At 36.8% G+C, this 13275-nt stretch overlaps 1 protein-coding gene across 1 annotated transcript; it reads right to left on the bottom strand.

Annotated features, from left to right (window-relative positions):
- Positions 1-4142: 4142 nt before the first annotated feature.
- On the bottom strand, positions 4143-12730 carry nucks1a (nuclear casein kinase and cyclin-dependent kinase substrate 1a). The gene is made up of 8 exons (XM_067387131.1): positions 12465-12730; positions 10761-10810; positions 10465-10561; positions 10153-10199; positions 9916-10068; positions 9554-9706; positions 7044-7199; positions 4143-5682 (listed from the first exon to the last, which is right to left on the bottom strand). Exons 1-8 carry the CDS (start codon positions 12479-12481, stop codon positions 5441-5443), a joined length of 915 nt encoding a protein of 304 aa, XP_067243232.1. The 5' UTR covers positions 12482-12730; the 3' UTR covers positions 4143-5440.
- Between the last annotated feature and the right edge of the window lie 545 nt (positions 12731-13275).

The following is a 13275-nucleotide window of genomic DNA, read 5'->3' as shown; positions in this document are numbered from 1 at the left end:
GTGTACAAAGTGCAGTGACATAAGTAGAAGTTTGAGGAGCAGTTCCAGACGAGCAGCAGGAAGTGGGCGGGATGAGCTGTGAGAACACACACGACTGGGAAGCCACATCAAGGAGGCTGTACTCGATCTTCTACATTCTTGTGGGGTTTGCAGCAGGTCATGAATTAAAGCTACTTAAGAGCAGCACAGCAGGTGTGACTTCTGTTTAATACTGATTTCCTTCAATGGTTTATTTACAGTAAATGGGATGTCTATCTATCTATCTATCTATCTATCTATCAAGTTAGCATTAGATGGAGTTTAGCATGTCAGACTGAACGCTGATGTCACCGTTTGACATCATGTTAACTACTCACCAACTCACAAAGTGGATGGTTCAGTTCCATTTCCTTTTGAGAAATCCAAAATAGCAAGGGTGTATCTTAAATTTCAACACCAGTATGTGAAACAAAAGAATCTGTGTTATTAGAAAGGAATCAGTTTGTCACATGAGGGTTGTTTCATATTTACAGCGTCACACATTTATATTTGCATTTAACTGATGCTTTCATTCATAATGACTTACAGTGCATTAAAGGCGTACATTTTATCAGCACATGCATTCCCTGGGAACTGGAGCCATGACCTTGGTGTTGCTGTTTGAGCCACAGGGTTGTTGCTTATGAGAGTTCTTTTATAGTCAGCATGAAATAAAAATGGACAATTAGTGATTTATTTTTTTTTTTTATGAAATATTTAAATATTGAAGATGCGAGGGTGGGGTAACCTGTCACTCACATAGGATTGACCAATAGCAAACCGCATCCAGTCAGTTCGGCAAAATCAAGTCCCACCCTACATTTTATTATTTTTCGCAAAGCTGTTTATGACCACAGTGCACCCATATGGAGTCAAATTAATGCCTTAAAGTTTTGCACAAAAATAAAGTTTTGCAAAACAAAAAAAAGAATTGAGCAATAAAAAAAATGTTTTGCAAACAAAAATAAAGAATTGCAAAGGAAAATAAAGTAACTTTAAGGCATTAATTTGACTCCATACACCACCCATCTTCTGATGGCAGGATAACACGCCATGTCACAAAGCTCAGATCATCTCAAACTGGTTTTTTGAACAATTAGTTCACCATAAATCACCAGATCTCAGTCAAATAGAGCAGCTTTGGGATGTGGTGAAACGGGAGCTTCGCATCCTGGATGTGCAGCCGACAAATATGCAGCGACTATGTGATTCTGTCATGTCAATATGGACCAAAATCTGTGAGGAATGTTTCCAGCACCTATACCATGAAGAATTAAGGCAGTACTGAGGGGGTCCAACCCACTACTAGCAAGGTGTAGCCTGCCTAATAAAGTGTTTGCACAGCAAACATTTGGACGTTTAATGACCATTGAAAAGACGTCCCTCGACACGTCCCTTCATGGTTGTAAAATAGTTCCGACATGAAATTTTAACATAGGTCTTTGACATTATCTTATTAATTAATTAAGTATTATATATTGAACTACACATAGCTAAAAGTCAAAGTAATTGTACATGCAACCCCAGAGAATTGTAGACATGTACAAACATATCTGAATGTATTTTTAGGAAATGTTCTGTGTTACATATTTTTACTGATTTATGCCGTCCTACTGCAACTATTTTTGGTCAGGGACATGACGTTGTTTGCTGGGTGGGGAGTGTACGCCACAATATGGAAGAAAAGATTATCGCAATTTCTGTTTCATGCTGACTTTAACCATTTTAAAACAACAAACTTTTTTACAATAGCAAGCACATGAAAACTACTTTGAAAGACCGGATTTCAGTGAGCAGAAATGCTCAAACAGAAGTGCAAACACTGCATGCTTAAATGTCTACGTTTCTCATTTTCAAGCAGACAAACTTGATATTTTTCACACTTTAAGTTTGTTTTGCACCTCTGGCCTCCCCTCTGCCTCTTGTGGTTTGCTGATGTCAATCTTTAAACTTCCCTTAGTTTTCAAAAACTTTCTCTCATTTTTTTTTTTCTGATGACAATAATGAATAATTAGTTGACAGTTTTGTTGTATTAAAAATTATATTTTATATGCTAACTTTTGCCACGTGATGATTTGGTAATTCAAATATGTTCTTTGAACAGTCTAAGATTTGTACTGTCAGAAAGGCTAAACATTCATTGAAGGCAACTCGAAATTTGAAAACACTGGCACCATGTGTTGGAATTTTAGTATTGCTGCTGACGACATTACAATGTGGAAACCAAAGATATAATGACAAACCAGTTTAAACACTATCCCGCTATTAATTTGATTTAATAAGTAACAGAAAACTAAGCACTTCAAACCATATTATTACTTTCATCCGGTATTGTGTGCAGACATGGTTCTGATTATAGTATTTTCATTGGATATATAGGCCTAAAACATCTCCATAACAATTTATTTTAATTTAAATTGAGATGGATGAGGATGTTTAAAGTTCAAAATGTGAAAATGGAAAAAGCAATAAGCAGAAAATATTCTGAAATAGTTTGTGTGACCTCTGTAGTTGTTGTAATTTGAAAGGTTTGGAGATAAGCTTTTGTTCAGACAACTATGGCTAGACAGCTAGTACAGTCCAACACTGGCTGAACAAAAAAAGCACACATTCAAACTCCAAATCTTAATTTGATCATATATTTCATATTATAAAGAATTACACAGATAAACACAGAAGAATGAGAGGTGTTTCAAATATGGAATCCCCTTATCAAATAAATATGCATTAGCCTACGCCAACGGTTGGCAACCTTGTGGCACGCAGAGGGATAACCACTGAATGGTTTGTCGGGTCTGCACGCTAGCCCAGCATAGGTTAAATTGTCACACTATAACAGTATTTATGGCACCTAACTTAATAAAACAGGCTGTGTGACTATGAGGAATGATTACCACAAAATGTACATCCTTATGAAAGTTTGAGACTTTATTTAATAAAGTCACTCTTTAGCTATTGTCACATGCCAGTGAATATCCCTCCACGTGGCAGATGTTTTTCATCTCACTTGAAAAGGAATGCATTTTAATCAGTTCTAACAGCATTTTAGATCTTCGTGGTGTCAGAACTGATTAAACGGCATTTCTTTAGAAGTGATATGAAAAAATATAATTGTAAAATTTCCTTGTGACACGGACTAACCAGAACTCACTGAGGAAGCAAATGACATTCATTCACATTAAAGTATGACAGTATCATACTTTAAATAGTTAAAAATGTGAAGCTCTAAGGAAGGTGTTTTGCACAATAAGACACTGTACAAGAGTTTCTCATTAAAATGAAGATACATTTTATTTCTTTTTTTAAAAAAACAAACAATACAAAAAAAAATCTGAGGAGGAAAAATGAAACAAAAAAGAAACCAGTTTAAAATTAAATCAAGCACAAAAAACAAAACATTCATACATTTTTGGACAGCTAGGTTAAAAACCAATTTATAGACAGCACGAGTGGAAAATATTCAGAGATGCCTGGCAGAAAGGATCGAACCATGTCAGAATGCCATGTATGCACTGTAGACAGAAAAGCCCCTTGAAATGCAACATGGGATATACATCATATGTGTCTGGAATTAAAAACAAGCAGCAACAGAAATATATATTTAATGAGCAAACACACATAAGGTATGAATAGTACAATTCTTCTCCATCCTCACAGTGCAAATATGCCTCTCTGTGTCATGACATCACAAACACATCTGATCCAGGGCTGAAGAATAACAATATTTTTGACCTTATTAAAACATTATTTGCTTGGTTGAAGAGACCCCCCCCCCAACATTCGGCAATACAATCTCTGGGCAAAATGGGCATGAGTCAAAGATACCCTCCGTTTCTGAACATTTAGCTTTACGGTACAAGATTTCGAAAAACAGGCTTGGTAAGGCAGAAAGACATCAGATTCACATTTCCCACGCAATTAACCGTTTTAAGGCCCGATCTCAGCACACTCACTGTTAGCTTTTTTTGAGAAAAGAGATGAAAGCATTCATACTGCAGCCTTTATATGAGATGATCTCGTGGATGAGGAAAAAATAAAACAAACAAATGCACATTACAGAGATCAGAGTGAAATTAACTTGATTCTTGAATTATTTCAGGTTCAAAATGAGTTTAGCTTGATGGATGGCAACTCATACCTCAGTTTTCAAAAAAACAAACCAACCCAAAAAAAAAAAAAAAAAAACACCCAGAAATGAACTTACAATGGGGCAAACATTGCACACATGCCATTGTAAGTACACAACAAACTGAGGTACAAATTGAAATTCTTTTCTGTGGTAACGTCGCAGATTTTATAAACAGAACTTGACATTTTTAATCCAGAATATTCTATTAAAACAGTAACTGCATTATGGTTCAAACTACACAAATCGAGACTGTTTATTTAAAAGGTAAAACTGAAAATTGAATAGCAAACCCTGGATAAAGTGTGTACCACGACAAATGTAATTTTCAAAACAAGAGCGTTAGATGTCAGTTTCTCCATCTTTCGCTGATGATTCTTGCGTAATGAGCGGCGAATGCATGTTGAATAAATACAAAACGAATCCTCAGATAAGCAGAGCCCTGACCGCTAGTATCAAAACAAACGGCGTTAACTATTACGGATTGCGAAACTTCCTAACGAATGGCTTTCTAGAGAGGAATCACTACACAACAAATGCATTGGACCTCAATGAAACACAGTTTCAGAACTTCGCAAAACTATTCATACGTTAAATGATGTACTTTCGCAAATACGTTTAAGAACAAATTGAATGCGACATTTGTTAAACGTCGTAAAACCAATCTTGCGCAAATTGCGTTGATTCGACTGCGACAATTTGTAGGGAATTGCATTTACAATCCAATATACCATTACAGATTTACACTAATACTTGTTTTGTTTGCGCGGTGTGAAAGAGGCTCTTTGTTGCGATCATTTACGCAAGAATAGTTTTACGAACATTTTACACTGAATTTTATTTCATGAATGAGGAACATTGGTCGCAATAATGCAGAGTAGACGATAAGCTTTATACATGTTACTGAAATGAACGAGCGCTAAAGCATTTTTTTTTTTTCTTCGGGAGAATACGGTCATGTGATTACCCTGGGCGAGCAGCGATGCTACTGGTTGGAACGATGGGCTTCCCTCAAGATTATATACCCATAAATAAACAGACTCAGACACATTTTACTCAATAATATATATAGATATATACGCTAACAAGTTCTGGGAAAATGTCCTTTGCGATATGGAATTCATAGGCAAAATAAGGGAAATAAAGAGAGTTCAAACCGTTGAGCCAGGCCACAACAGACAGTGAAAAAAAATCTGAAAAGCAAACAAACCCCTCCCCCCACCCCCCCAAAAAATGCAGAAGAGGAAAAAGTGTAAAGGGAAAGAGAAGAAGAAAGGGACGCCGTTAATAACATGGCTAGTCTTCCCCGGATGGAGCCTCCTCTTCTGAGCCGTCCTCTTCCTCATCGTCTTCCTCGTCTTCAGGGGCATCATCCTTTGTCTTTTTGGTGGGAGGAGACTCTTTCTTCTCCACCTCATCTTCCTCCTCATCTTCAAGGGGGCTCTCGGGTTCCTCGTCATCCTTGGGCGAGGATTTCTCCAGTGCTTTAGCTGCACTTGGGCGACCTTTCCCTTTCCCCTTCACGGGGCTGGGGTTCACTGAGGGACAAACAGACATGTTTACATTAAAGGTGCCCTAGAATTAAAAATTGAATTTATCTTGGCATAGTTAAATAACAAGAGTTCAGTACATGGAAATGACATACAGTGAGTCTCAAACTCCATTGCTTCCTCCTTATATAAATCTCATTTGTTTAAAAGACCTCAGAAAAACAGGTGAATCTCAACATAACACTGACTGTTACGTAACAGGCGGGATCATTAATATGTATGACCCCAATATTTGCATATGCCAGCTCATGTTCAAGTCATTACACATGGGCAGAACGTCTCGATGTGCACAGCAGAATCAGACTAGGTAAGCAAGCAAGGACAATAGTAAAAAATGGCAGATGGAGCAATAATAACTGACATGATCCATGATAACATGATATTTTTTGTCATATTTGTAAATTGTCTTTCTAAATGTTTTGTTAGCATGTTGCTAATGTACTGTTAAATGTGGTTAAAGTTACCATCGTTTATTACTGTATTCAAGGAGACAAGACTCGTTATTTTCAGTTTTTAAACACTTGCAGTCTGTATAATTCATAAACACAACTTCATTCTTTATAAATCTCTCCAACAGTGTGTAATGTTAGCTTTAGCCACGGAGCACTATCAAACTCATTCAGAATCAAATGACATGTTGCATGACGAACACTTTGTAAAGATCCATTTTGAGGGTTATATTAGATGTGTAAACTTTGTTTATGCTGTTAAAGGCAAGCGCGAGCTCCGTGGGCGGGGAGCGCGAGCAATTAAAGGGGCCGCAGCCTAAATCGGCTCATATTTAATGATGCTCCAAAACAGGCAGTTAAATTTATAAAAAAAAAAATAAATCTATGAGGTATTTTGAGCTGAAACTTCAGACACATTCAGGGGACACCTTAGACTTATATTACATCTTTTAAAAAGACGTTCTATGGCACCTTTAATTTTGGAGTCAGTAAGAGTTTTTTGTTCCAGCAAGAACATACTAAATTGATCAAAAGTGACAGTAAAGACATGTATAATGTTACAAATTATATTCATCAAATAATCCTGAAAATATTAGTTTTTACTGTACTTTTGATCAAATTAATGCAGCATTGACGACTTTTCAAAAACTTTTTTTTTTTATTTTTATTTTATTTTACCAATCCCAAACTTTTGAATGGCAGTTTTCAGGACTGAAAAGTTACATGAAACTAGGCCTTTGTCAGCATTTGGGCTTTTAAATTCAAGAGTCTTGGGCAACATTTTAAATAGTAAATTGAAGGAATAGTTGACCTAAAGATCATAATTGTCTTTTAACTCTTCAATAAATTTACATAATTTCAAACCGGTATGACAAATATCTTGGAAGCGGCAGGGGTTACCTGTGGCCTTTAGCCGGGGTTTAGGGGATTTCTTGTCCTTCTTCTCAACTCTTCTTCCTCCTTTCGGCACCACTTTTTTGCCTTTCTTTTTGGAGTGCCCATAGTCACTATCATCATCATCATCAACCATGAAGTCTTCATCACTGCCAGACTCTTCTGCAACAGAAAAATTGGAAAGCACATTTTTATGAAATGCGAGTGCTGCTTAGCTGTGCAAAATGCGACGGTGTTGCAAAGGGATTCTGAGTAGTTTGACCATGTTACTAAAAAATTGCCAGGGTGATATGGGTGTCTAATTCCTGGCTCATATCAAGATAAAGCTTCTATGAAACTTGTTGTTCATTTAATTTCAAAGGCATCTTTACACTGCTGATTTAAAGGGTTAGTTCACCCAAAAATTACGTTGCTGCCTATGTGTGCTTCAGAAACCCTCAGATTTCATCAAAAATATTCTCATTTGTGTTCCGATGATGAACAAAGGTCTTAAGGGTTTGGGACGACATGAGTGTGAGTAATTAATGGCAAATTTCATTTCACCCTTTAACTACTCTGTGCCTGCTTACAATTCTGTGTAAAAAGTGCACTATTAAAATTGCTTTGTAAATGCATTTATGCCACCTCTGAGAAGCATTAAACAGTCTGTGTAAAGACATCTAATTGCCACTTCAGAAGCACTTCTGTGCCATCTTTACAGTGTAAATTAAACAGCATGGCTTTATCATTTGCCAGACCAAAATCGTAAGTCCAAGTATGAACAATATTAAAGGGATAGTTCACCCAAAAATGAAAATGATCCCATCATTTACTCACCCTCAAGCCATCCTAGGTGTATATGACTATCTTCTTTCAGACGAACACAATCCGAATTATATATTAAATAATATTCTGGCTCTTACAAGTTTTATAATAGTAGTGAATGGGGCTCGAGATTTTGAAGCCCAAAAAAGTGCACCCATTCATCATAAATGTTATCCATGCGGCTCCAGGGGTTTAATAAAGGCCTTCTGAAGCAAAGCGATAAAAAAAAATAATAGAAAAATATCCATATTTAAAACTTTATAAACCATAATAACTGGAAGAATGACCTCTGACCCATCGTATGATGTAGGCGTAGCATAGGTAGCTTAGGTGAGAGTAGACGCTTCTCACGGTTCAAACAAATATGGCTGGGCAACAAACTCAAGCTCCTCTTCTCTTATATTGAAATCCTCCAACATTTCTCTTTAAAAATTCTCATTTTCGACTTCTAATTGATGACAGGCGTTTTGTTTTGCTCTATCCTCTGCGTTTTGGAGTTCGTCAATACGTCGGGTCAGAGGTCACTCGCGAGAACTAGACTTGCGTACGGCCATTGCTGGAAGCTAGTTATTAGTTTAAAAAGTTTTAAGTATGGATATTTTTCTCACAAAAACCCATCACTTCAGAAGGCCTTTATTAACCCCCTGGAGCCGTATGGATTACTTTAAAGGATTAATCCACTTTCAAATAAAATTTTCCTGATAATTTACTTACCCCCATGTCATCCAAGATGTTCTTGTCTTTCCTTCTTCAGTCGAATAGAAATTAAGGTTTTTGTTGAAAACATTCCAGGATTATTCACCTTATAGAGGACTTCAATGGCCTCCAAACGGTTGAAGGTCAAAATTACAGTTTCAGTGCAGCTTCAAAGGGCTTTAAACGATACCAGACGAGGAATAAGGGTCTTATCTAGCGAAACAATTGGCCATTTTCAAAAAAATTTTAAATGTATATGCTTTATATAAACAAATGATCGCCTTCCAAGTGCTTCCGCCAAAACCGCTCTTTCGTATTCTTCCAAAAACTTACTCTGTCCTACGCCTTTCCTATTCTACTTACGAAAAAAATGTAACTGGCATTGCGTTTGTTAAGTAAGTAGAATAGGGAAGGCGTAGGACATACAGCGTAAACTTTTTTTAAAAATATAAAAGGTTTTGGTGGAAGCACTTGGAAGGCGATCATTTGTTTATATAAAGCGTATACATTTACATTTTTTTTTAAAATGACAGATCATTTCTCTAGATAAGACCCTTATTCCTCGTCTGGTATCGTTTAAAGCCCTTTGAAGCTGCACTGAAACTAACTCCAAACTTCAACCGTTTGGGCTCCATTGAAGTCAATGGACTTCTAAGGAGAATAATCCTGGAATGTTGAATCCTGACATTAACATCTTGGATGACATGGGGGTGAGTAAATTATCAGGAACATTTTATTTGAAAGTGAACTAATCCATTAATGATGGATGGATGCACTTTTTTGGGCCTTAAAATCGAACACTCCCTTCAATACATTACAAAGCTTGGAAGCCAGGATATTTTTAATATAACTCCGATTGTGTTCGTCTGAAAGAAGATAGACACCTAGGATGGCTTGAGGGTGAGTAAATCATGGGATAATTTAAATTTTTGGGTGAACTATCCCTTTAAAAATAATGATGCTGAGTCAAAGTGACAAACATATTGAATACTGCAGTTAAAAAGCAGCACACTTACGGTCCAGGTATGCCTGTTCTTCCTCTTCCTTCTCCTCATCCTCACTGCCGCCGTCTCCCAGAAGGATTTCTCTCTGTTTGGACACGGCCTTTGACGCAGCCTGCCTCACCTGCCTTGGTTTCCTGCTCACCTCTTTATCATCATCACTGTCATCTGCAGAGGAATCACAAGTGTCAACAACATGCAGATCCAAATTTATGCTTTATTTGCAGCCCGATTTCAGAACTTGAACATTGTTTTTTCTCTGTCTAAATGGCCAGTATAAGACTAGACTCCATGCTGATAGTTTAACATCTGCTGCTTCATGTTTTATGCATGAGAATTCAAGGAAAAGTGGCATTTTTCATCGATTCGCATCTCACCTCCACCTCGTTTTCTCTTCAGTGACTTTTTGCCTGGCTTCTCCACCTTTCCTTTCTTTCCCTTTTTGGCCTTTTTATCATCATAGTCACTTCCTCCATCTTCCTCTTCCCCTTCTTCTCCAAAGTCATTGTCTTCATCACTACCGAAGTCATCTGAAAAACACAAGATTAGAAGTTAAACATCTTTTATTGAAGTTTATTTTTAATCAAATCAGTAAAAGAAACAACACGATTTACCTGCGGAGTCATTTTTGGATTTGGACAGTTTGTCATCTGAATCCTCGCTGTAAAACAACAGAAAAGGTTTTTTAGTAGTTTGAACTTTGAAGGAGAATGTCCTTGTATGTGGCATTTATTTCCTAGTTATAATTAACCACCGCATATGTGGGTCATAAGGAGAAAATGGATCTCTAAAAGGTTCATGATCCCTGGGGATCCCAACACACGAATTCTGTCATGAAATTCACCATTTAATTCATGTAAAATAATTTTATTCTAATAATATATTTTCTTAAAATACAGAAAGGTTGAAAAAAGAAAGATTCTTGCCTCTCTTCCTGTGAATTCTTAGACTTCTTGTGCTTGATTTCACGGGGTGGAGCACGTATCTTCTTAGTCGTTTCCTTGCCTCTCCCATAATCCTCATCTGCAGACAAAAATGAGATGGATTGAAACATTAAGTACATGACTGCACAAACTGATTTTCTAAAACAATCTCTGAAAGGACACAAATCGACCTGAGGAACACCTGCATTCAAATAGAGTAATCTTGCAAAGAGTATCTTTTTCGCACATCAATACTTTTCCGAAAGCTAAAATTATGCGTTTTAGAGATGGTTTATTACCTGCATCGTCGGATTCATTAAACTGGGAGTAATTCACCACCTTTCTGTTCCTGTAAGAAAGACAAAATACTGTAACAAGAGTTTGTGAAGCAGCGGTGCATGTGACATTCATTCATGTTTTAAGGGATTACAGACCATCGGAAGGTGGTCAGCATTTCTTCAGGAAACTAAAGTTCATTTAACATGCATCGCTTCATTATGTTTACTTGAATTAATGATCGTTAAACAGTTCCACAATTAGCATTTCAATGAGGGTTTCATTAATACTGCAATCTTGTCCCATTTAACCACTCAGGCCCAACATGGTGTTGAGATGCTTGAAAAGCCACAAGTTACTTTTAAGTAATTAGGCTTTTTTGGATTATAAATTACAATGCTTAATCATTCCAGAAACAACATGATAATATACATAATGAAGTGTATAATAATATAATAAATAATATTTTTTCTAAATGTTCGTCCTATACATTAATTCATTCAACATTTGATTTGACTTGAAACCACCAGGAAATCGACAAACCCTTCATTAGCATCATCTGACAAAAAAAACAAAACAAATAAAAACAAACACAAACTGTCGTTAATTCAGTAAAAGCCCCCAAAAATAAATAAATATATAATTTTATTATATATATATATATATATATATATATATATATATATATATATATATATATATATATATATATATATATAATCAATTGAATCGCAAGTATTTTGGCGTAACGACTCATTTACCATGGTAACAATAGTTAATAGTTACTATAGTATATAAGCTTTTCAGATTTTTTTTTTTTTATTAATTTATTTTTTTTAATAACAGAGGTGGCTAATATCAATTAATACACGTTTTATTGTAATAATATCTGCATTCGCTATATTTGCATATGGTTACCATGGAGAATGTTCGTAAGGGCAGCGCGCTACGTTTTTTTCCATACAGTCAATACGTGAGAAAGGCGCGCGACGTTTTTACTCTTTGTTTCGGCCATCTTTGTAGACACAAATAACGCATAGTCATATATACTAACCTGTTAATGTAATTTGAACTCAAAATGTGGAGAATGAAGATCAAATTTTGTGCACGTTTTCCACATAACTCCAAAGGGGAGGTGTGGTCGCTCTCAGCCACCCCGCCCCCCTCTGACGTCACCCGCGTCGTGTTAATTTACCGCTATCAAAAAAATACCTCAAAACGCGCTTCCCTCCCTAAAACACGAACGGCCTTCCACAATCTATTGTTTCAGCATCGTTGTGAAATTTGCGCAAATGTGTGCGCGTTACAGGTTGCAAAATCACTTGAATGAGCACCTCCAGTGGGATTTTATTACCCCTCCTGAAGCTTTGGCGAGGATGAATGGGAAGCCATATTCTCACTGGCTTACAAGGAAACATGAAGCCTTTTAGAGCTTCTCACACAACAAATATAATCAGAAATATAGGTAGGTGATGCAAAAGGACTATCAGATTTCACAATCCTGATTGATGCACGTTAGAAATATACGTTACGCATAAATATACAAGACACAGTCCTCCGCCACTGGGAAGGAAAGAAACAACGAGAAAAATGCATGCACGAATGAGCCAAAATGTTACAAAATCGAGCTCTAAACAAGAACATAAGGATGCCTGGCACATGCGTGAAGCCTAGAAACTCAGTGTGCATGCAGCAGCCATCAGCAGGACGAATGGAAACCCACGTACCTCACTGGTCTTGCCATTTTGCAGGAATACTGTAGAGGTTAAAATTGTGAAAGAGCAAAAGAAAAGCAGGGAAAATGCAAACGAAACGTGCTATTTTAAAACACAAGGGTCTAAAGGTGACGTCGAAAAACCAACGCCCTTTCCCTGTGGTAAAAATTAAACAATGCGGGAGATATTCCTGCTCTACGAAGGTATTTAGTTTAAATTTTACCTTCAGCTACTCAAAATGGTGAATAAAACAAACTGAAACTGCAGCCCTCGCGCAACCTAACGATTGGATGGTGGGCGGGCATTGTTGTTCAAACCCCGCCTACTCTGCTGGATTTGCCCAGAGCGCGACGCTATTGGTCAGTTTGAACGAATGTTTGATTTGGGATTGGGTTTTGTGGCTGTCTATCAAACGTAGGGTCTCCAAAGCATTTACCCTCCCCCTCGTTTGCGGATAGGTTGAACAGCATGGCTCGGCTCAGAAACAAAAAGAGGCCCTCACGATATGCAAGATGTCCCAGTTTAAGTGTACAACAACTTTGTGTCGTCTTTTTCTGTTGAAATTAAGTTTATATAAGCGAGAGCACACAGCAAAAGGTTTTAGACCTCGAAAACATATTGATTTTGTTGGATATTGAGCTAAAATGTGATGTAAAAATGAATCACTTTTTAAATTAGGCTGAATTCAGGTTGGTTTGGACATTTTTTTCCAAGTCATCTCAAGTGTCCCAATCACCCTATATTATTGAAAATATAATAATAACAGGAATATGTTGCTTTAATGTTAGTATTATTCAACCCTGATGTCATGTAATCATTTAAA

The sequence above is a fragment of the Chanodichthys erythropterus genome, chromosome 6 (assembly GCF_024489055.1).
Source record: "Chanodichthys erythropterus isolate Z2021 chromosome 6, ASM2448905v1, whole genome shotgun sequence".
Taxonomy (NCBI): domain Eukaryota; kingdom Metazoa; phylum Chordata; class Actinopteri; order Cypriniformes; family Xenocyprididae; genus Chanodichthys; species Chanodichthys erythropterus.
This window is presented reverse-complemented; position numbering and strand designations above follow the sequence as displayed.